Source organism: Numenius arquata, chromosome 1 (genome assembly GCF_964106895.1).
Source record: "Numenius arquata chromosome 1, bNumArq3.hap1.1, whole genome shotgun sequence".
Taxonomy (NCBI): Eukaryota; Metazoa; Chordata; class Aves; order Charadriiformes; family Scolopacidae; genus Numenius; species Numenius arquata.
Window position 1 is genome coordinate 5,277,514 of NC_133576.1, and position 25,180 is coordinate 5,302,693.

General features: G+C 44.0%; 1 protein-coding gene across 1 annotated transcript in view; it reads left to right on the forward strand.

The window, feature by feature from the left end:
* The window catches only part of DUSP16 (dual specificity phosphatase 16), a 32,337-nt gene extending 11,128 nt beyond the window's left edge, over positions 1-21,209 (forward strand). The window contains exons 3-6 of the mRNA XM_074151750.1: positions 5,880-6,043; positions 14,133-14,292; positions 14,967-15,090; positions 20,033-21,209. Coding sequence (XP_074007851.1) covers positions 5,880-6,043; positions 14,133-14,292; positions 14,967-15,090; positions 20,033-21,209 — 1,625 coding nt within the window. The remainder of the gene's footprint in view (positions 1-5,879; positions 6,044-14,132; positions 14,293-14,966; positions 15,091-20,032) is intronic.
* The last annotated feature ends 3,971 nt before the right edge of the window (positions 21,210-25,180 follow it).

Genomic DNA, 25,180 nt, shown 5'->3' on the forward strand with positions numbered 1-25,180 from the left:
ATAGGGAAACACCTACCGTTTCCCCACCAGTTTTATGTCCTATTATGGTGTCATTTAACTGAATTTAGAATCATAGAATTATTCAGGTTGGAAAAGACCCTTGGGATCATCGAGTCCAACCATCAACCCTACTCTACAAAGATCTCCCCTACACCATATCCCCCAACACCACATCTAAAGGACTCTTAAACACGTTCAGGGATGGTGACTCAACCACCTCCTTGGGCAGCTTGTTTTATTGAGCATTGGGTAAAACCAGTAAAACGTTACAACTCTGAACAAAGTGTTCGAATGAAGACCTTAGGGCTTAACTGGCCTTCTGCTTGCAGACCTCCACAGTGGTTTACAGAGCCGCTGTGCCTGCAACTGCGGGATGGCAACTGGCTGCACAGGTGAATGCTCTCGGTCTGCTCCCATATAACGTAACAGAAATGAGCTGATGTAAAGGCTTGTGGTTCTCAGTAGTAATTCCCCTCTATTAATTTAGGATTTGTCTCTGATGGTGGTTAAACTAAGTAGTCATAAGGATCTGGATGGATTCCATTCCCTTAATGAAAGGTAGCTGTTCCCAAGTCAGTAACATTTCTCTGGCTATCATTTGTTGCCACCTGATCCCATCTTCTCTCCCTCTCCTCTTCCTGCTGCTGGCAAAGTTAGTTGGGAGTTTTATTTATACGAGGATTTATGCAGTGAATCTATAAGAAGGAATAACGTTTACTGTGGAATTTTGCTGAAACTTATTCATCCCTTCTGGGTTTGGCCCCGTCTCGTTTCCGCAGTTGGCTGAGAAGGGAACCAAAACTTCTGATACCAAAATTCCTTTCACAATCATACCTTTACGATCACAGTCGTAGTTAGGAAATGGTAGTGTCTTGATCAGAGGAAAGTCTGTAGTCACCACTTCGCAGAACCATGGCAACGGGGTAATTGAGCAGGTTACCGGATCTTGCCAAATTTCTGCTAATGGATGTGGAGGCTCGTGACCAAGAAGCGCGGGCTGTGCTGTAAGGACCTAGGAGGTGTTGGGGTTGTCTGCCGCACACACGAGGGCTTGGGCTGCAAAACCACTGACAGCTTTTGGCACCGTAACATGGTTTCGTAGAAACTGTTGTGTGTGTCGTAGCCACAAGAAGTGCACGGAGCAAGTCAGCACTGGAACGCAGTACGGTACTGCTCTTCGTTAAACGTGCTGCAGCCAGGGGATGCTTGCCACTCGGTTAGAACTGAAATAATTTCACCGATCTGTTCACTTTAACAAGCTACCTAAGCAAGAGCTGAGTTACCTTGGGGCAGCTGCAGAACTTTGCAGTCTTCTGATGGATCATCTAAAACTTTTTAGCAGAATTTAATTAATTGACCTTTGTCTCAGAAACATGAGGGATGACCAACTGAACATTACAATTTACCACTGCTACTTTTGATATCTCTTGCATTCATGTTGGAAAATACGCTGGATGATAAGGTTTTAAATTACTTCTGTCTCATATTGCTTTAATTTGCTCCCATAATGATGGAAGTCATCATCCCCAAAGATTTTGTTTTTCCTTCAAACTTGATTAGGGGCTATTACGCAAGTAAGACAGACTTCGAGTACTGTTAGCTACTTGCTACCAGCCAAAGGATACAATGACTTACACATGTGCAGTCGTGACAGAAGCAACCAGCTATTTAAAACTGAAAAAGGAGATGCATTGTGCTGCTTATCCTGCTTGACCATCAAGGTTTTCAGATATAATGGAACTATTGCATGAGTGGTGATGGAAGAGTCTTCCATTTAATTCATCGATATCAGAAAAAGTAGAGTGGAAAAACTTCAAAAGCCTCTGGGGGGGAGATCTTTTTAAACATAAGCAAAAATGTATAGATATATGCACAATACATAAAAATGACTTCATTTCCTCCCTCCTTTGTCCATAACATTCAGATAGACAAGAAGTGGTTTCACCCCATTGAATGTTGAGAGAGCTGTTCCAGCTCAGCTTCGCCATCAAGAATCCAGAAAACCTGTATGGTTCATAAACTATTTAGGAGAGAATATTTTGGAGTTATTTGTCAGTCATCTATTTCCAGCGCCCAGTTACATTTGTCAAAGACTTCAGTGAAACTTTATTAACCCAGTAGCTCTGCTAATGACCTGTAGATTTTTTTCCCCACAGTTTCAACATGCTGTTCCGATTGATTTATTATTTGCAGAGGCTGGAGTAGTAGTGGGAGAAAGGGTGTTATTTAGAAACTAGCTCCAGAAAAAAAGTGTATTTTCTTTGATTAAAACAAACTGCACGGTGCTGCCAATAGCCCTGTTCCAACTGAGGTAGGTAAGGATGTTTCAAGATGAAATTTCCTTTGCTGCAAAGGTCATCCTTAAAGTACGGAATTTGAAACTAAACCAGTCCCATCTTTCTTTTAAGGCTCAGTTTTCTATTCTGCATTCCCACCTGAACACTAAACGAATTTTCTAAATGTTTAAAGTTTGTTATTTGAGGACAGTCTGCTTCATTTCCAGCAGAAGTGTACAGATAGGCTGAGTGCTTAAAGACTTTTCTCCTCAAAGGCTCCTCATGTAGACTGTGTGTAGACTTCAGCTTTGGGGACTCATAGGGGCCATAATCCGTGTTCGAAAAGAGAGACATGTGAAATAAATGCCTTTTTTCTACACATCTTCAGGCGCTGTTATTTTTTTTAATCTATCTATCTGAAATGCGTGGGTGCTGTTATTCTCGAAGAAATTGTTAGTTTAGCAGGACGCATACAAGAATGTGTTTTGTTGGTACGGGTTTTGTTTCTTTGTGGGATTTTTTTAAAGCATTTTTTCAACATAGGCTGATCTAGAATGTGTTTTTCCTATTGTGAGTGCCATAAATCAAAGCCAGATTTGTTGAAAAGCCACTAGCGTTTTGAAGTGGTAATAGAAGATGGCAGGGGAGATAGATTAATATTTGAAATAAGTCACCTGTTTCATGTTTTTTAAGTCAGTTCGCTACTGATACTAATACCAGGTTAAAATATATTCAAAGGAAAGGTGGACTCATTTGAGAGCGTGTGTAAAGATAGGTAATATGATGTCAGGCTTACTCAATTTGAGAGTTTTGTGGTTGTAATTCATGTTGTAAAGATGCTGAAGCAACATCTTACTAGGAAGGCACGAGTAGAAAGCAGAAACATGATTTTGAAGTGATGAACGTCCCAGAGGAAGTGTTGAAGCATCTAATCTTGAATCACTTCAAGCTTGCCTTGACAGAGCCCTAGAATAAAAATAAAATAAAAAATTGCTCCTTACACTTAAGATGACAGAGCGTGGGTTCCATCTCCCAAAAATCTCGGATTCTTTGCATATTAGTTTCTTGCTTAATTTCTTGTTGCAGTGTTCATACAGAAGTGAGACCGGTCCCTATGTAGTTGGGAAAATTCTTTTTTTGTTCTTGTTGGACTTTGCCCGTGTAGTTTTTTGCAAAGGAAGCAGAGATGTAAAATCTTTTCTTTGTGCTTGTGCTGCTGCTTTGTCAGGAAGAAGAGTCACTTCTCTCTTTCCGGCTGTGTCAGAGAGTGATTCCAGAAAGCAGCCAACAGGTTTCCCAAGGAATAAAGCAAATGAAACCAAAGACCAATATTTGATTTCCCCTTCTTCCCCTCTCAAGGAACTGCTGGGCACTGTATCTTACATTAAATTTAATCTTAGAGGCATATAACACTTATGAATTCAAGGATTGCTTCCTATAACAGAGGGGGAAACATTATGCCACACAGACAAAAATTTAGCAAGTGTGCAAGAGAATTTATTTTTTTTTGCCAGCTCCTTCTGTCATTCAATTGATACGTTGAACAAGCAGCATCTGTGCTCCTAAACAGAGCTGTTGTAAAGCAAGGAGGAGGAAATCCAGCTAACAGGAATAGAAGATGTCAGAGTCAAACCTTTACTATGTCCCTGGCCTGGGCCCTTCAGTTTAGGGGCATGGCTCTCGGATGGGCAGTGCCTTAGTTTAGCACCCCTCCCGCTCATCCCCTGCAGTCCAACCTCACTCTCGTATCTTCATGATGAGCATTGTCATAGTTGTCTGAAATCGCTTATCTAACAAAATAGACAAGTGATTTTTTTTTTTTTTTTTTTTTTTTTTTTGGTGAGTCAGGAGACTGAACAGGAATCGCTGCTCATAAAACTTTTGTTCTGAAAACTGCTTGCTGGCTTTTTTGTTTATCAGATAAAACGGGCTGTTACACACGTGACTGTTACCTTGGTTTTTGTCGACATTTACTAAAGACACAGATTTTAAAATCCGAAGGATAGGCATAATTCAGGAAATGGTAATGCAAGCCTTGACAAAACAGTACCTTATCTTATTCCTGAATAATTTTAATTCACATCTTCAAACTGTAATAATAGCGAGCATAGCATTTGGCAGATTTAGCACATTAAGACTTCACTTCCTTGATGATAAAAGGGTGCCTTGTTCTGAACAGGTTCTAATTACTCTTCCTTCGCTTAAAATTCCACTTGTCTCTGTGCTTTAACTTGAGGAAATAGCTGGGAACTTTCACTATGGTTTGCATCCTTTACCCTTACTGGCTGGCTGTTAACTGGTGAAAACAGTCAAGAAAAGCCTAGAATATACCGATTTAAGCAACTGCCTCTGGGTTTTCTTTGAATTAGTTTGTAAAGATGAACTATGAGAATGAGCTGAGCTTGGGGTTTAGCTAGGCTTGGAAAAAGCTAGTTAGCTTTTGTGAGAACAGGTTTAGTCGAAGTCTAAGATCGTCACTGGAGGTTTCTTCGGTTTTGTTTCCTAACTGTAGGTAAGGCCAGTTGGACCAGAGTTGGTAGCACGGGTTTGTAAGGCAGCCCTTGTGATGGAGGGAAGCCGGGAGCTAGAGGAGCAAGGAAAAGAAATGGAGCTTGAGCTGCGTTGCACGTATTTGTGTCTAGAGCAGTCTCAGCCTTGCTTTTTATTCCTTTTGTGTTCCATAGCAGCTGTGCCATGCTGACGGAAACACAGCCTAGGAACATTTTTGGTGGCCGCTGGGATTTTAGGTGGATTTAAGTGTGTATCAGTCATTCCACTCTAGTTTTTCTGAGTGGTTTAATGCAGTGGTGGGAAATAGTAATGAAAATGTTTTGGGGCCATAATATGGATAGGGCCTAATAACTGGTGCAGATGAAGAACCAGCTAGCAGTAAAGGGAGTAGAGACTTGTGATTTTCTAGGGGATTCTATGGCTGGGTGAAATCTTCCCCTGTAGTCCTTCCTCTGCCTCGCCTCCCCCGCTTGAGATGGAGAAGCCTTGGCTTGGTGTGGTGAAGATGAAAGATGAGACCTCTTCCGGTGGGTTGGATGAAATTATGGAGCAGTGTAGAAAATAACAATGTAGGGTTTTAAAAGTAAATGTTAATAACCACATACTGATGCTTTTACCAAATTGAATAAACATGACTTTTTCTTAATGAGGTCTAATTATAGACCTAATGCAGAAGGAGGAGTTGTTTAGAAAACAGCTTGCTGGGGCGGAGAGGAAAAGGTGTGTGTGCTTTTGGTGTGGTGGGTGTTGTAGCTGGTTTTTTTTAAGTCTCATTTCCACATATCATTAAGAATGGGAAGAAGCATCAGAAACTTCTGAGGAATGGAGAGAGAGAGAGAGAGAGAGAAAGAAAGAAATAAACTTTCCAGGCAGAGTGGGAAAACAAAGCCAGGCCTTCTCTGCTGATGGATGGTTCTGCACAGTCCTGGTACCTCTGGAGGAGGCACATGTACAGTTCTTCTGTTAAGCCCTTCCTGCTGCCCCTTAACCCCTCCCCATCTCCTGCAACAAGTACTGCTTTCCAAGAACTGGTATGGGCACCGTTGCCTACAACACTGCACGTGAATTAAATACATACTGTTCCTCTCACAGGTGGATTTGCTGAGTTCTCCAGCTCTTTCCCCGGTCTCTGTGAAGGAAAATCCACGCTCGTCCCTACTTGCATTTCTCAACCCTGCCTACCTGTCTCCAACATTGGCCCAACCAGAATCCTGCCTCATCTCTATCTTGGGTGTCAGCGGGATGTCCTCAACAAGGTGAGTGTTCTGGGTGTCGTGTTGTTTACAAGTTACGAGTATATAATTTCCACGTGTCTTCATCCGTGCTTCTATCATACCGCATCATTACAGCTATAAAACATCTAAAGTAGAAACAGATAATAGCTGTGTGTGCATAAGCCATGGAAACCTACGTGAGAACGAGTGATGTGCAGACCATATAATTAATCCACGTGCCAAGTAATATGAAACTTGGTCTCATCTCTCCTTCATCTCAGAGATGATACAGTACCTTCCTCAGTAACCTATCAACCAACAGCAAACTATCAAATCTGCCATTACAATAGGTGAGGTAGTTTCCTGTGTATAGCTCTGACTGGTTTGTTTTGGCGAGCCTTGGATGTTAATATATTAATGATTACAGTAGGACAAAGGAAGATTGTCTGGTTTTTGGTATTTCCTTCAAGGGCTGGAAAAAAAATAGTACTTAAATACCATGAATTGTATAATGAGGGACTACTGCAAACAAATCTTTGTACACCTAATAAAGTGTTCAGACCTGGACCATCAGCGGAGTCACTTAAAACGAGCTTTTATGGTAGCACTGCGCTTAAGAAACTTTTACTGTTTCTAAATACATGTGCGTTTAATAATTTCTGTTTCTGAAGAGTAGCCCAGGATATTTTGGTATACTTAAAATAGTCCAGAAAGTCATCAAATATAGCACTTGTAGGGTGCTGGACTATCAGATGTCTAAAAGAGCTACATGTATATATATTTCCTATGTATATCCAGAGATGTTTGCCTCCGTGAGGAGACCAACTCATATTGCTTACCCTCTGCATCTTGAGACTATTCACAAGGGAATTTTACTTCTGCTACATGTGCCCTCTTGCCTCCCATGTTATCTGTCAGTCCTCTTTACTAGTTGAATCTCCCAACAGCCTTCATACGCTGGCATTAAATACATGGATGGGGGCAAGGGGAGGAGTGCTTCACCCTAGCGTATTGCCTTAACGATGTGCAAGGCTTATGTGTATGCTTTTTATCCAGGTATAAAGCTTAAGACAGGAACTATCCTAATAGTCCTGTAATGGGATCAAATTCGTATACTTGGACCATTATCATAATTTTCACTGGTTTCTTTTACTTTCACTCCATCCCAGTCTGGCCATTAATAGGCTATTTTTTGATTTTTCAAAATTGTTTTAAGGGGATCTTTGACACACAAGCAATCACGTAGAAGGTAATTGTGCTTTAAGAGAGCACACAGCAAAATCTTTTGCTTGGAGGACAGTCAGCAGTCATATTTACTTTGTGTTTTAAAATCTTCCATGCCTTTACTGCCAGGTGGCAAGTCAGCAATTCAAACTTCATGCGCTTATGATGGATGTCAAAGCAGCTTATTACTTTTCCTACCACAAAAGCAATTTGTGGTCCCCAGACAAAAGACAGCAGGAACTAAGTAATTAAAAATAAATAAATAAATAAATAAATCCTTACTTTAAATGGCAGAGTATTAAAAAGATGCTTTTATGCTATTTGTTTCAATCTGTGAACGGCAAGTGCTATCCCAGCTCACAGTGGCAATGAGGGGGCTCCTTGTTCTCCTCATTCTGCTCCACAGCCAGGGATGTGCTGCTTCATTTGGGATGTGACTGGAACTCCAGTGCGGTGGCTCTTAATGAGTGAATAATCCCAGGGGGATGAAAGAGGCTGTTCCCTTTCCTTGCAGTAAATTGGTGCCTATGAATAGGTGTTGGGCACAGGCACAGTGTGTGTGCTTCACCAGGAAAGGAATCCAAGTGGTAGCAGTGGTCAGGAATTTCATTATAGGGCCGGAGAAGACTAAAACTGCAATTACTACTGGTGAGCCCTGAATGTGGCAGAGCCATCTACAGGAAGTTTAGACTTGGTGGTGGCTCTCTTGCCTGCTAATCTAGTGTCTTGGTACTATTTTGGCATGTGTCCAGCAGGTGGGCACTGATGGGAAGCAGTCCCACTGCAGGAAGCACTGCAGATAGTTTAGAATTAATGTAGGACCCCCAGCAGTTGGTCAGATTTGTACTTCCTCGCATGTGCTGGGGAGTTATGATCAAGGATTGCCGTGTTTCCCTTTTTTTTTTTTTTTCATGGAGAACCACAAAAACGACAGCATACAACCCACAGAAAGTTCAGTGAGTTCTTGTCGCCTGGTGTTACCCTTGACAAGTCAGTCTTTTGGAAGGTCTTCCGTAGATGACTAAGGTAGCTCTTGGGTTTCTCACTCGTTTAAGGACAAAAACACATCTTACAAAGCAGATCTGCTTGTTGATTGTACCTATGTCCTCTTGCTTTGAAGAAATGGCAGGCAATGCTTTATTTTGGAGCACGTCAATTGTTTGCTGCACCAAAGTAGACCTTAGTGTCTTGGTAGCTTATCTTACCTCTTCAGTTTCAGTGAGTGCCTGTAGAAAATCTGAAACGGCTTCCGTCTTTAATATTGGTACCTTTATTAACCTAAAGAAGCTGTGAGAACAAATTACGATTTCTGCCTCTCAGAATCCACTCAATGTTTTTTCCCAGCTATCGGCAACTCCAAGTTTCCTGGGTTTAGTCAGTTTCTTGATTCCACTTAAAGTTTGTGGTCGCTAGAGGTCAACATGCTGGAAACGCGACTGGCAGAGCTCTGGGGGGAGCAAGGAGGGTGTCTCTTGCTACAACGAGTGCCCAGAAATACCAACACACGGTCAGAAAGCTGGGAAGCGAAGAACATTCAAAAGGAGAGGGTGAGACACAAAACCTGGGGATAAGTAGCAAAGTTCTGTCTCCGTTAGGACAGTCTGGGGCTGTTAAGTGGTTACGTTTGCGTGCTCTGGTTTAATGGCCTTGCTGGATTGTCGGCTACTGAGGACAAGAAGTCAACCTTCTCTTAAGATTAGAATAGGGTTGGTTTTTTTAATTCAAGTCCAGACTTCTTTTAAAAAAAAATTCTGGAAAATTCCCAAAACTATTAAGGTATAGTTATATATGTTGACTTTATTTTTCCCTTCAAATGCTATCTCTGAGTTCCCAGCATTCTTTCCGTTGAGCGGACGTATTGATTTCTCTAAGATTTAAATGTCTCAAAAATACCTGCAAAATGAACTCTTAATCTGGACTACTCTTCAACCTGACGATTTAAAGATGTGTATTTTCAGCACGCTTATCTTTTCAGGATCTTTATAAGCTTATCTCCGAGTGCACGGGTAGGGAAATGCTTGTCTTGTTGCAGGACAATCTGTATCCATGACCTTTTAAGAATACAAACACTATTTGCCATTAATACCTCTGCTGATAATGCTTTATTTATGAAAGGTATTCTAGCACGAATGCTTGGTTTGTGTCCTTTAGCAAAATTAATGATTACTTCAGAAAAGTCTTAGGAGATTCTTTGTATTTTTTGCTTTACAGATTTCCAAATGCTTAATTCTGAAAAAGTTCGTAGTGGTTTTTTTTGCAGCGTTGAAATACTAAAAAGTTCTAACAGAAAAGTTCAAAAGTTCATTTTCAGTTTTTGGGTCTCGGTGTAATACGTAAGTGATTATCTCAGCGTGATCTGTTGGTGGCATTGCAAGAGGGTACTTACTTTTACAGATCTTTGTTGTTCTTTGTGAAAGAAAGAGAAACTCTTAACCTGAATTCTTATAGTGACAATGTCCTTTCTGGAAGTTAGTATAACAGGAAAAAAAAATCTGTGTTGCGGTTATGGGCCTGAAGAAGCCTCCTGCTAACATCTCGTGTTCTGTACCGGCATTTAAACTGTAAAACTTTCTGCTTTGCTACTTACCTAACTATTCTCTTTCTTTTCTTCCAGACCTGGATTTTATTTCCTGGAACAAAATAACATTTTAGGGTGCCATTAATTTTCAGATTAAACAAGTCATAAAATGTAAATAAGCTGACAAAAGAGCATTTACCTTCTCGTCACAAAGTTGTTAGTATTAGGATTTCTGGATCTTCCTCCCATCGTAATTCACTTCTTCCTCTTGGGTGCCTTACAATGAAGGCACTGTTATGGTTATTATATTGGAGCGTGTTGCACAGGGAATGATTGATACTTCAGAACAGAAGGAAGCATAACTTCTTTCTTTAGCCTCAGTCTCAAAGACAAGCACCAACACATTTTTGGGTGTTTTTTTGGCTCGGAGAGTTCAGACTTGGCGCCTGCAGCCTTTTCGTTCCCATTTGAATAATCAATTCCACATCAAAAACCTTGCATAACTGTGGAATCGTGATGGTTGGACTGTGCAGCCCACCAGCACTTATGCTTTAAAAGAAACAGTAAAGTTTTCTATTCTTCCTCTAAATTCATCATCATTCTCCCAGCATCCCTTAGCTATATTCTGAACAAGAATGTGGCATCGCGGGCCATTTCTTAGCGATACCTTCGTCTCCTCCTTCCTTTATATATTATATTGTTCGTGGCCCTGCATGTACTTCTGTACCTGCTATTCCAGTTGTTCCTCGCTCACCTTCAGGCAGTGACAACAGTAGGTGAGGAGGTGGTTTGGGGGCAGTATTTCAACGTAGTGATCTAAAGCAGATACTTATTTTACAGAACTTGATGCTGAAGAGCTTGGGATTCTAGAAGGGGAAAGCTGTGTAGCCCAGGACAGCGAGGCAGAGATGCTGGGGATCAGGCGTCTCCCTTGCGCACGGGAGGTACCACAGGTCTCCTAGTAGCTCGTCCCCTGTGCCAAGAACCCCATTCCCAATACCTTCCCTCTCTCCATAATTCCAAATATCCCCCTATTTCCTTACAGCTTTCCTGCTTTTAAGCTTTCAGGTCTACTGCTGTGTGAGAGCTAAATATATAATGAAGGAAGTTGTGATGGAGCCGGCTATGAAAGGCACGCAGGGCGGAAAGGAGCTTGCTGGTTGAGTTGGGGAGATGCGAAGGGGGGAAATCAGTGACATATTGGGATTTGTTGTCACTGGTGAGAAGCTGAGCTTTACTGGGAGAGTGACCTGGGAAGCTAGCAGGGTAAGGAGCAGTAAGGCTGAGAGCTTATTTTGGGACATTCAGCGCCCCTCCCTTTTTGGCCATTGTTGCAAATTATATTTCTGATTATTTCATTTGCAAGTAACTGGTCATCTCCTGTTCCCCGGGGACAGGTATGTTTCTGATATAACATATGTTCATTAGTGTAAGGTGCCCACACCTTCCGGTACCTCTGAATGTCCTGATGTGAGGGATTTTGGATGAAATTTTGGAGGAGCTGCTCATTTTGCTCCAGACAATAAAATTCATCTTGCTATCAGAAATTCATGTAAGTTCCCTGTTTAAAATGCAGTCTGTAGCATTTGTATACATTTCCCTCTGTAAATGACTGAGGTAGATTCCCTTCTCCTCTGCAGTCCTTTGTTCTCGCTGAACATGTAATTTATGCATTTATATACCTTCGTGAGTATTCATCCTTTCTGCATATGTGGTGTAACATACACGTGGTATACCTGTATACTAAATATCAGACATTAATTTAAGCTGCTCTGATTTAACAAGATAAAGAGTTCTGGCTCTTCAGCTGAATAGCCATATCCCCGTTTCTCTTCCCCAGAACATCTTTACGCTTGCAGAAATAATACGTATGGGGAAGAAGCGACCATCTGACTTCATGACTGCAGTTTCATACTGGTAGACGTCCAGTTGAAATCTGAAGTATAAGAATTCATTCTTGCTACTGCTCCCATGGATTGACGTATTTTTTTCATTTTTTTACATAATTGCTATAAAAGCAAAAGGATTAAAATCGGATATATATATTATTTTTTTTTTTTGGCTCTTTTTATGTTTCAGCTTGCTTTCAGACTTTAGTTTCCATAGAAATCTGGCCAAAAGCTCCCCAATGTTTGTATTCAGTGTTACTCTACGAGCGTAGTATTGCACGTCGCTTACTGCCAAATCCTATCTGAACCAGAAAAGTTGTTTGATCGGTATTATTCCAACCTGCTTAATTGCTTTTCTGTGGCAAGACGCTTACTTGGAGAAGACCAGACGGTTTTGTTAGAGCCATCTCTAGTTTTCTAGTACTTGTTTCACATGTTTAAGGCATTAAGGTGCCTACTTGCATCAGATGGTACTTTGCACAACTCTCAATACAAAGAGTATGGCAAGGTGCAGAAAAGAGGTGTCTTTTTTTTTTTATTATTTTATTTTTAATTTGCAATCATGAACATTTATTTATTTAAAAAGCCCGGTTGATTCTTACACTTTAAGCCTCTTTGCTTGTTGCTGTGATAATCTCTGAGATGCAAGAGGACTAAAGACTGAAAACTGAAATTTCACTGAATTTCACTGAATTTTTAGAGTTGGAAGGGACCATAAAGATCATCTAGTCCAACTCCCCTGCTGAAGCAGGATTGCCCAGAGCATGTCAGAGCATGTTACTCAGGACTGCATCCAGGCGGGTCTGGAAAATCTCCAGAGAAGGGGACTCCACCACCTCCCTGGGCAGCCTGTTCCAGGGCTCTGTCACCCTCACCGTGAAGAAGTTTTTTCTCATATTTGAGTGGAACCTCCTGTGTTCCAGCTTGTGCCCGTTGCCCCTCATCCTCTCACTGGCAACCACTGAAAAGAGTCCGGCTCCCTCCTCCTTCACCCCACCCTTCAGATACTTATAAGCATTGATAAGGTCTCCCCTCAGCCTTCTCTTCTCCAGGCTAAAGAGTCCCAGCTCTCTCAGCCTTTCTTCATAAGGGAGATGCTCCAATCCTTGAATCATCCTCGTTGCCCTTCGCTGGACTCTTTCCAGTAGTTCCCTATCCCTCTTGAATTGGGGAGCCCAGAACTGGATGCAGTATTCCAGTTGTGGCCTCACCAGTGCAGAGTAGGGGGGGAGAATGACTTCCCTCGACCTACTGGCCACACTCTTCCCTATGCAGCGCAGGATCCCATTGGCCTTCCTGGCCACAAGAGCACACTGCTTGCTCATTGTCATTTTGCTGTCTACCAGGACCCCCAGATCTTTCTCTTCAGAACTTGACTCCAGCAGGTCCACACCTAACCTGTATTGGTGCCTGACTTTCTTCTTCCCCAGGTGCAGGACCCTACACTTTTCCCTGTTGAACCTCATGAGGTTCTTCTCTGCCCAGCTCTCCAGCCTGTCCAGGTCTCTCTGGATGGCAGCACGGCCCTCTGGGGTGTCAGCCACCCCTCCCAGTTTGGTACCATCAGCAAACTTGCTGAGGATACACTCGGTCCCCTCATCCAGGTCGCTGATGAATATGTTGGACTGGACCAGGTATTGACCCCTGGGGGACACCACTGGTTACAGGCCTCCAGCTTGAACCTGCTCCATTAATCATTACCCTTTGGGTCCTGTCACACAGCCAGTTCTCAATCCACCTCACTGTCCCCTCATCCAGCCCACACTTCCTTAGTGAAGGAAGAAGTGAAGGAAGGAAGTGAAAGAAATGTGAGCAACTAAATCATAAACCCCAAAGAGGAACTCCTACAAAACTGCAGGTAGCGCTGCGTGAAAATGGCCTAATTCAAGGCCTTCAGCTCTTTCTCTCGAGGTTTTGAGTGAGTTTTTCACCACTGCCTTAAAAACAAGGCAGTCCCAGGTACTTGACCCAGGTGACTGCAGGAGGCATCGGTTTCATCTCGTATTTCTCACCAATATCTGTGATGGGGCAACCTCAATCTTAGATACCTGATGCCGAAAACACGTATTCAGGCCAGCAAACTACGTGTGGGAAGCGTTTGGTTATGTTGCCAGCTCGCATGGTGAGAATTTAAACCAAAGTAGCAAAAAAACTTTATTCTCTTGGAAGCCATGCTTCATAGTAGCAGGAGGAATTCTACCATTACTTCTGTTCTTTGTTAAGTTTTTTCATATGGGCTTTGCAGTCCATATGTTATTTGGACATCCTGGATGTCTCGAAGTTGTTTGAAGAATTAAAAAAGGAGGAAGTATCTTTACTTTTTTTTTCTTTTTTTTTTTTTTTTTCAAAAAAAGAACGCTCCTAAAACAGCTGAAGCAATGCCAACGTGAATTCCAGTTTGGATTTTAGCTTTATGATGTGCTTCGGGTTCGTAGTTTCTTTGTAATGTGCCAAAGGTACCATTTGACTTCTCTAGGCTTAATCTTTCTCTCTTTCCTAGGAGCTGATGCAGCAGAACGATATTGGCTACGTACTAAACGCCAGCAATACTTGTCCAAAGCCTGATTTTATTCCGGAATCCCATTTCCTGAGAGTGCCTGTGAACGACAGCTTTTGTGAGAAAATTTTGCCTTGGTTGGATAAATCAGTCGATTTTATAGGTGAGAAGAAAATTTACTCACTAAAACAGTTTCTGGATTCCTTTGTGGGTCTGCGTTGCTGTTTTGGCTGGAGAAGACCCGAATGCTTTCTGGGTGGTATGAAAATACCCTGAGGATCTACCTACATGATCACCATCGCTTTGTAAGCAAAGGAGCGAAATAATGTAAGGAGATTCTGCCACTGCGTGTTCCAGCACTTGAGGAACAAAGACACTTTTAAAGAGCACAGCTCTGCTTTCTGGCAACCTGGCAGATGCCTGATATATACCCGCAGAGAGCAAATTAGAAAATTTGACATACAGATCCTGTCTTTAGCTTTGGGAAGTGAGCTAGCCAAATTTGAATTGGCCAAACTGTTCCGTCATGAATGCTTGCTTTTTACTTGCATATAAAATTAGAAACAATCACCTTTCCCAGCCAGCTAAATAGGTTTGTTTATGTGCACGTTAAAATGCAGCATGCTGTAACTGCAGTGTGTTTCCTGTGTGTAGTCGCACGCTTTTCCTATACTCAATGCTATACAGTGCTGGAGAAAATAAGTGATTTTTGTTTAAAGCTTCCACGAGCTTTGCAATTAGCAGTTAATTTGGAAGTTTTGAACGATTTTAAATAACATTGCTTTCTTTGCAAACTTTTCATCCTGTGTGACACTTGCCAATTTCTTTGCAACGCAGAAAAAGCAAAAGCATCAAATGGCCGTGTGTTAGTGCACTGTTTAGCTGGAATCTCTCGCTCTGCCACAATCGCTATTGCATATATCATGAAGAGAATGGATATGTCCTTAGATGAAGCTTACAGGTAAGGAGAAAATTTCCTTTCACATTAATTCTTGTGCCTGTTGGGTTTGTTTTTAAGGTGAAGAATAAAAGGTTATATGACCAAGGGTAGAAGCAGACGTTATTTTATCCGGTACTTCACCGGCCTCTGAACACTTTTGTTTTAAATGTCGGCTTCCTCCATAAACAAATTAATGGTGGTGCGTAGACATCACACACCTTTTATTAATTCCCCACCTGCAAAATGCTGATGTTGGCCTTCACTTCAAGGAGGCAAATACAAGATAGTGTTACACGTGTGGTATAGCGGTGTCTGTATATGTATGTACGTACACACACATTTAATAAGCGGTTTAAATTCCATTTAAGTCAGAGAGAGAATGGAATGGATAGGGTTAAAGAAAGAGAACTGAGGATATTTATAGTCACGCTTACGACAAATGCTAGGCTGGAGCTGTTGACTTCAGTTTGGTATTTGGTCATGCTCTCCAAGAACTGCCTGCAGGTGAAATGTCTAGGAATTAAGAAAGCTGCTTTGTTTCTATTAAACTCAACCGGAAAGTATTTTGAAGTGTTAGCTCTTTGTGGCATCAGGGAATTTTTGTGGGACCCCCCCTCCTACCCCACCCCTCCTTTTTAACCTTTCAAATCCCATGTTTCTGCACTTGGATTGTGACTGCTTCACTAGATCCCAGGTGGCACGGTTGCAGTTTACCACGACTTCTCTATTTCATTTAACAACCTGCTTCGTTGTGCAGAAAGGATGGTTTTCTTTTTGATGGGCTTTATATGCGAGTTGGCAGAGATGACGCATCGCTATAACGTCCGTGGTGCAGAAGCAGTTTGAACACTTGCGTCGGAGCAGGTGGTGAGGAGCACCTTCCACATCACCAGTGTGTTTGCTGCTACTCTCTCTAGAACACAGATGAGGACGGAGAGATGAGCATTAGACATTCCCCTGTGGAGCGTGATTTCCGTGGGGCATTTTCTTTTAAGCTGATTAACCTCTCCTATGAGGACAGACTGAGGGAGCTGGGGTTGTTCAGCTTGGAGAAAAGGAGGCTCCAGGGAGACCTAATAGCGGCCTTCCAGTACCTGAGGGGGGCCTACAGGAAGGCTGGGGAGGGTCTGTTTACAAAGGCCTGCAGTGACAGGACGAGGGGAAATGGTTTTAAGTTGGAGAAGGGGAGACTTAGATTGGATATTAGGAAAAAGTTCTTTACTCTGAGGGTGGTGGAACACTGGAACAGGTTGCCCAGGGAGGTGGTTGAGGCCCCTTCCCTTGAGATATTCAAGGTGAAGCTCGACGAGGCCCTGGGCAACCTGGTCTAGTTGGGGGTGTCCCTGCTGACTGCGGGGAGGTCGGACTAGATGACCTTTGGAGGTCCCTTCCGGCCTGGACCAATCTATGGATCTATGAATCTATGAACATAATTAATGTCTGCAGTGGAAAAGGTGCATGGGAGAGGTGCTTGAGCTACAACCATCTCCCAGTGCCTTTAGATATTTTCCACGGTTTCTTACTAGAGCCTGCTGACGGTTTGGTGGTGTGCAGTAATTTCAACGTGTAGGGCGAAACAGGTTTGGTTAAGAAGCATAGGTGGAAACTCACAGTTATAGAGGTATAGATAATGTGGCTGAATTAGTGGATGTGATGGACACGGTGCAACGCGTGAGCTTGAGTCACCGAAAAAAATAACTTGTTCTGGTCTGGGGCTGTAGTGTGCTGGGGGTTAGAGCTGCAGAGTACTGAACACTTCCAAAAGGCACAGGCTTCAGAGAACTTTTAAAGTGCTGCTTCTAAATTCCTCCGTGAAATCTCTGCATTAAATTCTAGTTTGTTTCTTAACCAGAAGTGTCAATTGAGTGCGAAGGATTAATCAACCTGGGCCTTTTTTTTTTTTCCTTTGCACTGTTAATACTGAACAACTACCGTGAAATTTAGATTGTATTTTGCCGTATTTCCTTTGGTATGGCTTAGCGAGAACAGCCTGCCACACGTTCCACTCGTTGGTTTGGGATTTCTTGTTGGCAGAGCTTGAAAGAGAAACGCTTGCCTCTGAGTTAAAGTCATTAGATAAAATGCTTTTCTGACACTGTTACAAAAATAAAAAGGTGACGCCGTTACTTGAAGTGAAAGATTCATAGATTGGTCCAGGCCGGAAGGGACCTCCAAAGGTCATCTAGTCCGACCTCCCCGCAGTCAGCAGGGACACCCCCAACTAGACCAGGTTGCCCAGGGCCTCGTCGAGCTTCACCTTGAATATCTCAAGGGAAGGGGCCTCAACCACCTCCCTGGGCAACCTGTTCCAGTGTTCCACCACCCTCATGGTAAAGAACTTTTTCCTAATATCCAATCTAAGTCTCCCCTTCTCCAACTTAAAACCATTGCCCCTCATCCTGTCACTGCAGGCCTTTGTAAACAGACCCTCCCCAGCCTTCCTGTAGGCCCCCCTCAGGTACTGGAAGGCCGCTATGAGGTCTCCCCGGAGCCTCCTCTTCTCCAGGCTGAACAACCCCAGCTCCCTCAGCCTGTCCTCACAGCAGAGGTGCTCCAACCCCCTGATCATTTTGGTGGCCCTCCTCTGGACCCGCTCCACCAGGTCCATGTCCTTCCTATATTGAGGGCTCCAGACCTGCACACAGTACTCCAGGTGAGGTCTCACCAGAGCAAAGTGGCAGAATCACCTCTCTGGATCTGCTGGCAGCACTTCTTTTGATGCAGCCCAGGATGTGATTGGCCTTCTGGGCTGCGAGAGCACATCACCTGCTCATGTCCAGCTTCTCGTCCATCAGCACCCCCAAGCCCCTTTCCTCTGGGCTGCTTTCTAATACCCCATCCCCCAGTCTGTATTTATACCGAGGATTGTTTCGGCCCAGGTGCAGGACCCTGCACTTGCTTTTGTTGAACCTCATGAGGTTCATCTGGGCCCACCCCTCCAAGATCTGAGGAAATAAAAGTGTTAAATCTTTTCTTTTGTATAATGGATGATACAAGGGAAGCAAACATCAAAATTCAATCTTATGCAAGTTTTCCAATTGGAAAAAAGAATACACATTTTGAAATGAAAATGTTTGTGAGGCCTTAAAACTTGTCTGGGGGATCCAGCAGACTTGCCTGTACCCTTTTCATTTTTTAAAAAGCTAGTTTTAAATTTAGGACTAAATTTGGGGTGTGGGACAAGGAGAAAGTGGAAGGAACAGAGTTTTAGAGAGCCTGCTAGAAATGGCAGCGTTGACCGAAATGATCTTGCTTTAACTAACAAATCCAAGTTAACGTAACCAGTACTACTAGCTTTGACTGGGAAAGAACGAATGAAGATTATATGAATTCTTATGAGCAAATTGCTTACGCAGGAATAAAAGCCCCCAAATTCAGTACTAGGAGATCCAGCTGAAGAACCCCTTCTGAGGAGCCTTATTCGTTTGCTCCATTTGCCAGTCAAGGCACTTCATGGTGGCAGTTTCCACTAGCACTTGGCGCGATCTGATCTTCCAGGTCATCGCATCAGCTCAACCATTCCTACTAGTGTTTGTTGTTTGGCAACTTAAAAAAAAATAATAATAATAAAAAAAAAAAGTAGTAAGTTTTGTTTGGTATTTTTCATGTGCTTGCTTGCGTTTGTGCTAGCGTCTACATACATGCACAAGTACACCTTTGAATTTTTTCATGCTGTTTTTAATGAATCCTTCTGTTCACCTTCTGTACATATCCCCAGAGAGACTTTTTTGCTTTTAATAATATTTAATTTTCCCAGTGATACCTTTTGTGTGTGTGTGTTCGTACTAGATTTAGCTCTTCAAGGTTTCTTCCCTTGTTAATTCCCTTGTCATCTGGTACTGTCATAGTTCCAGGAATGCTTAAAAAAAATATATATATATATATTAAAAAAAAAACAAAAGGAGGAAGGATTTGGGCAGGTTTTTGTTTTACAGCCTGTAAAAAGCAAAGAGTACTTATTTAGCTATACTGCAAATTAGACAGGTAGGAAAGTATTCCTTTTGTATTTAACTTCGAAGTATATGATTGTGACTTCTAATACTCAAGTCTTTCATACACTTAGAGTGCCGGTTCAGGAGAATATTTTAAGTATGCGTTGCACCTTGTCCATATTCAGCTGAAAATGTAAGCGCGTGCTTAGATTGGCACGTGTGCGTGAGTCAGGCTGCTTCCTACAGGATTCGAGAATAGGTTAAGTCTTCCAGTGGTTTGGGAATACTGCTAACCTTCCCTGCCGGACGCCTGCAGAGCTGGAGAGGGCATTTTTGGTTTAATGCTGCATTTGCTCCTTTCCGGTTTTCTTTTCGATTGTCGTTATCAGTGGTCAATACCAGCGTATGGTAGAAATCACTGGCGTTTGCTGTATAAGGTCAGCATATATCAGAGCTCTTCGTCTTGCCTGACAAAGATAAACCAGGGTAGGAAGCGCTCGCTGCAGTAACAGCAGCACGAGAGAGGTGCAAGGAACGTGGGGGTTTCGTCCCTTTGAAGGGTGGGGAAGACGCTCTGCTGTCTGTAGCGCAGGGGAGGCCAAGGTCTCCCGGCTAGAGCTCTGATGCTCTTCGTGCAGAACCTGAGGAGCTCTTAAACCTCGGTCAGAAACCTCAATAGCAGAGATCCCACTGGTAAAATAAAATAAGGGAAACGATTCCCTCAAACCTTGTTGTGGACATCATAAAGAGGCAAAAAGAATGCTTTCTCTTCCCTTTTATAGCCGCCTTTAAGTAAGCCACTGAGAACTGACAGCATCCAGAATTATCTTGTCTAAAAGCTGCCTTTTTTTTTTTTTTTCTTTTTTTTTTTTCCCATCCATGTTTCCTGTGCTTGACTAAACCTTAGTCCCAGCATCCTGACGAGTTAAAATTAGGCTGTTAACATTCACAACAATTGCTCTAGGGTTAGCTCGGGTCTGAGCAGCAGGTCGTTAAAAGCAATTCTTGTTTTGTTTGTCCCCTCTTTCCAGATTTGTGAAAGAAAAAAGGCCAACCATTTCTCCCAACTTCAACTTCCTGGGCCAGCTTTTGGACTTTGAGAAAAAGATCAAGAACCAGAGCGGTCAGCCCGGGCATATTAGTAAGCTGAAACTTCTGCATTTGGAAAAAAGCAGCGAGCACGTGCTGGTCCCAGAAGGTGGGCAGAGCAGCCTCTCTGCTAACCAGCTCTGCATTACCGCTACCTCCGAGATCGTGGAACAGAAGCCGATGGACTGCGGCAGTGCCCCGCGCGGGCACTTGTCCCCTCTAGAAGATGGCCCGCTGGTACAGGGCATAAACGGACTGCACGTCTCCCTGGATAAGGTGGAGGACAGCAACCGGCTGAAGCGCTCCTTTTCTTTGGATATCAAATCTGTGTCCTACACGGCGAGTAGCAACTGCGTGACCGCGTCGGTTCAGGGCTTTGCCTCCTCTGAAGACACCCTGGAATACTACAAACACACGACTGCTTTAGAGGGCAGCAGCAAGTTGTGTCAGTTCTCCCCCGTCCAGGAGGTCTCGGAGCAGACCCCAGAAACCAGCCCTGATAAAGAGGAAGCGAACCCTCCCAAGAAAGCCCAGAACACCTGGCAGCTGGACAGCCAGAGCAAACGGCAACACCTGGGGAGGGCCAGCAGCAGCGCCACCACTCAGCGGTCCCTCCTGTACCCCCTCCACCGGAGCGGGAGCATGGAAGACAACTACCGAACGAACTTCTTGTTTGGTCTCTCCACCAGCCAGCAGCATTTGGCAAAGTCCGCTGCTGGGTTGGGCCTCAAAGGCTGGCACTCGGATATCTTGGCTCCTCAGACGTCGGCTACGTCCCTGACCAACAGCTGGTATTTCGCAACGGAGTCCTCGCACTTCTACTCTGCCTCCGCCATCTACGGGAACAGCGCTGCTTACTCTGCCTACAGCTGTAGCCAGCTGCCCACGGGCTGCGACCAAGCCTGTGCTGTGCGCAGGAGGCCAAAGCAGGGTGATCGAGGTGACTCCAGGCGTAGCTGGCACGAGGAAAGCTCTTTCGAAAAGCAGTTTAAGCGCAGAAGCTGCCAGATGGAGTTTGGGGAGAGCATCATGTCCGACAACAGATCCAGAGAAGAACTGGGGAAAGTAGGCAGTCAGTCGAGCTTTTCAGGCAGCATGGAGATCATTGAAGTGTCCTGAGGGGGCAGCGGGCTTGGGTGACTCTTATTGGAGTTGCTTCCCCCTCCGGGCCGCTCCCCCCAGCGTTTGAGAGGTCCCTGTGAATCTGAAAAGAACAAACTTTGGGCAAAAAAGGTGGGGGGCAGGGGGAGGGAAGAAATGTGAGGCTTCGGTGTGAACGCAGTGATTAGATGAATACGGCAATGAAATGTCAAGTGAGCATCTGCCTGAGGAGACCCGAGTGTCCAGCTGTGTTTCTTCTCCTCCCCCTTTCCTGGAGAAGGGCAGAACATTTCAAAGCTCTTTCCCTCACAATTATATGCAATGGATTGCACATCCTTTCAGTGGCTTTTTTTAAAAAGGAAGCTCTCTTGGTGTCAACCCCTTTTTCTGGTCCCACTGAAACAGGCTCCGACCCATCAAAGCTAGTTTTGTTCTCCCCTCCCCTCGTGCCCCACGTCCTCACCAGTGCACCTTAGCCCTGACACTGAGCCAACCTCTGGAGGGAGACCTTTTTTTTTTTTTTTTCCTGTCAGAAAGGAGACCGGGAGTGATTCCAAAGGATGTAGGGACCGGTTACAGCAAGGCTGGTCTGAACGCACAGTTCAGAGAAATGTAAATACTGGTGTAAGTATTGTTCTAATGGATAGGCTTTAGGTGATTCGCTAGAGAGCTGCTTCGGAGAGAAAAAAAAAAAACCCAGTACCTCAAAAATATAAAAAATAAACTAGGGCTTTATGGCTGCCAGATGCTGGTAGTCAGTTCATAAGCAATGTGAACAAGTAACGACTAGCCACAGTTGATTTTATTTCTTCTCTTTTTTTTTTTTTTTTTTAAAGCTGTCTACGCACAAGTGTTTCAGTTGGCTCAGCAGCAATTCTTAAAAAAGAATGAACCCTACTTACGAGCGTTTCCCCCAGTCTTTTAAAACCTAAAATAAGCAGTATTTGTATTTCTGATATTAAGCTGGCTTCTGGGAGCGGGGTGGCTGCTTTGGCTTCTAAGCTATAATGGGAGTGGTCAATACTTAAGGTTACGCGCAAGAGAAGTGGCTGGTACAATGCCACAACATCCCTTTCTTGCCAATTGACAATTCAATAGATGGCTCTTGAAGGCTTTTTGTTTGTCTGTTAAACCTAAAAATGAGTTGGGATGGGCTTTTGTCCTTAACTGAGCAATACCATTAAGGAACTGCTCTTCATACGGTTCCAGTCACGCATGGGGTGGGTGCAATTCATGTGGTTGGGTTTTTTTTTTCCCCATCCCAACATCCTCACCCAAATTGTGGGGACTTGGAGGTAGAAGCTTCTCATTAAGTGTGCTGGATTCATCTGAGATAGAGAGGTCTGGCTGGTTGTCCAAGGAAAACAGAAGGGGACCTCCCAGCGTCTTGTCTCATAGCGTGGTGTGATAGAGAAGAGACAGCACCTCCCGCGCTCACAGCTCCAAAGGAACTTGATCCTGGCCCTTGTCCTCTGTCCCAGCGTAGGGTCTTGGTGTCCCAGCGTAGGGGCTGCAGACGCTTCTAGCTGCGCTGCTGCTGGCAGGTACCACGGCCTCACCCTCACCACGCCAGCTCAAGGAGGTGGCACCTCCCTGCTGCCGCTGGGATGTTTGATGGGCGACGAGGCCCTTCTGTCGTGGTTTGGGCTGGGCTGGCCACTAAAAACGAAGGAAGGCAAACCAGCTGCTTGCCCTGCAGCTCGCCATTCCTGCCCTACCTGGTTTATGTGTGCGCACGTTGCTGCGGGAGGTGTGCGGTCAGCGAGGGGTGGGTTCCGGAGGCGCAGCCTCCAGCTTCATCCTTCCTGCTCCCATCGGAGCTGCACACTCATCGTCTCGGTCTTCCTCAGGACCCCTCAGAACATGCGTATTGGGGGGGGGAGAAACTATATTGTTTTGTCCCATTTCTGTGTAGGCAGCTGAAAATCATAAATCGCACGTAACAAATACTCACCCCTGGCCAACAGCTTTAAAAAAAATATTTGTCAGCAGCAAACTGAAGCCCTAATTCAAGTCAGCAGCTTGGGTTATGTTTTGGGGTTGGTTTTTTTGTTGTTGTTGTTGTTTTTTTCTTTGTTTTTTTTTTTCTGTAAGTTTAGCTAGTTTGTGACTCAAATCTCAGGTTTTACTATATTGAAAAGCGGAGAAGATTTCGTCACTTTGTTTTTTGTGGCTAGGATGTGACTTTAATTTCCTACAGTGGACTGTTTTAAAATAGCACTGAAAGCTACAGCATTGATTAACTTGATCCTAAAAAAAGTGCAAAAAGGCACAGAGAGAGAGAGAGAGAGGCAGCACCAGGAGTAACTGAACCCAGAGACTGTGTTGACGCTGTGTGTGTGTGAGATGCTGGAAGAAGGGGTAGTCTCGGCAAGGGCTAGGCTGACAGCACGCTGGAAAGCATGTCAGGTCTTGGCTGTTCATTAAACGTACTGCCACTTGTCTCTGTTTACATATCGAGTGAAAGCGATTACATTACAGCTATTTTCAGCGTATATACACACTCTCTGTGTGTATATATGTATGTAAACGATTTAGCAGTGCTCCTCTCAGCCAGATTTCAGTAAAAGCCCGTGTCTTCGATTCAGATCAGTTAATGGGGGTTAACACAAATCAATCCCTGAGGCAGAAACAGAATCTTCCTGTCTGTTGTGCTCCTTCACACGTGTGTGTTCTCTCCTTCGCTCTATACATACAAATACGTATGTTTGGGTTTCATTTGGTTAATCGCCTTCGAAGGAACTGAAATCTGGTCTTCTGGCTCCTTGTGATTTTCAATATGCCATGAATGAATCAAAGCTTGGTTTAGGGGACGGGTTCCTGTAGGAGGAAGCCTTAACCCCATGTCCTGCGCAGGGTGGTGCCCTGTCTCCTGTCTGAACTAGTGTCCTGTACCTGAACGATGCTGGAAGTGGTTTGTAGAAGTTTGGAAAGCAAAGTGGATGATGCGAGAGGCGGGGGGGGGGAAATGTGTACATGTTCAATATGAATATAATGTTCTTTGGTGTATGGCAAGCTGTTTAAATGGTTCAGAGAGATGTGAGTTTCTCATCTTGTTGTGTCATGAGCATTACCTGTATGTTATGATGAAATAAAATCAGAAATGGTACCTGTTTATATAGAATGGCTAAGGAAGGAGCCTGTGTGCCTCTGGCTGTGGAGCGCGCGGTACCTGCCTGCAGTATGCCCTGCTCCCCAGCACCCAGGACTAGCAGGAGGCTTGTTCTTATCATACACAACCTTCCCTGTGGATACGTGCCTGTTCAGGAATGACAGAGATTGGGTAACTTTGGACCGCTCACCGCGAGCAGCGGTGATTTTACAGCGCGGGTAACAGCTTCAGCCTCTTACCTGTTCCTGTTTACCCCATCTCTTCTGCTCCCTTGAAGAGCAGCAGTGGCACTTCTCTGCATTAACAGCTTCCAGTGTCTAATGCTGTCGTGGGTGAACTGTTCCCAAGGCAGCTGTGCTAGTCTTTCTGAAGCGAGTATTTTCAAATTGATTGAGTTACCCTCGTATGAACCCCTTATTTTTTTCCTTGCCTCCCATACTTCTAGACGATTCTATGATTCTAAGGTTGGAAGAGACCCTTGGGATCATAGAGTCCAACCATCTACCCTACTCTACAAAGTTCTCCCCTATACCGTATCCCCCAACACCACATCTAAACAGCTCTTAAACACATCCAGGGATGGTGACTCAACCCCCTCCCTGGGCAGCCTATTCCAATGCCCGACCACTCTTTCTGTGAAAAATTCTTCCCTAATGTTCAGTCTAAACCTACCCTGTTGGAGCTTGAAGCCATTCCCTCTCGTTCTGTCATTAACTACCTGTGAGAAGAGACCAGCACCAACCTCTCTACAGTGTCCTTTCAAGTAGTTGTAGAGAGTGATGAGGTCTCCCCTCAGCCTCCTCTTCCTCAAACTAAACAGTCCCAGCTCCTTCAACCGCTCTTCATGTGATTTATTCTCCAGGCCCTTCACCAGCTT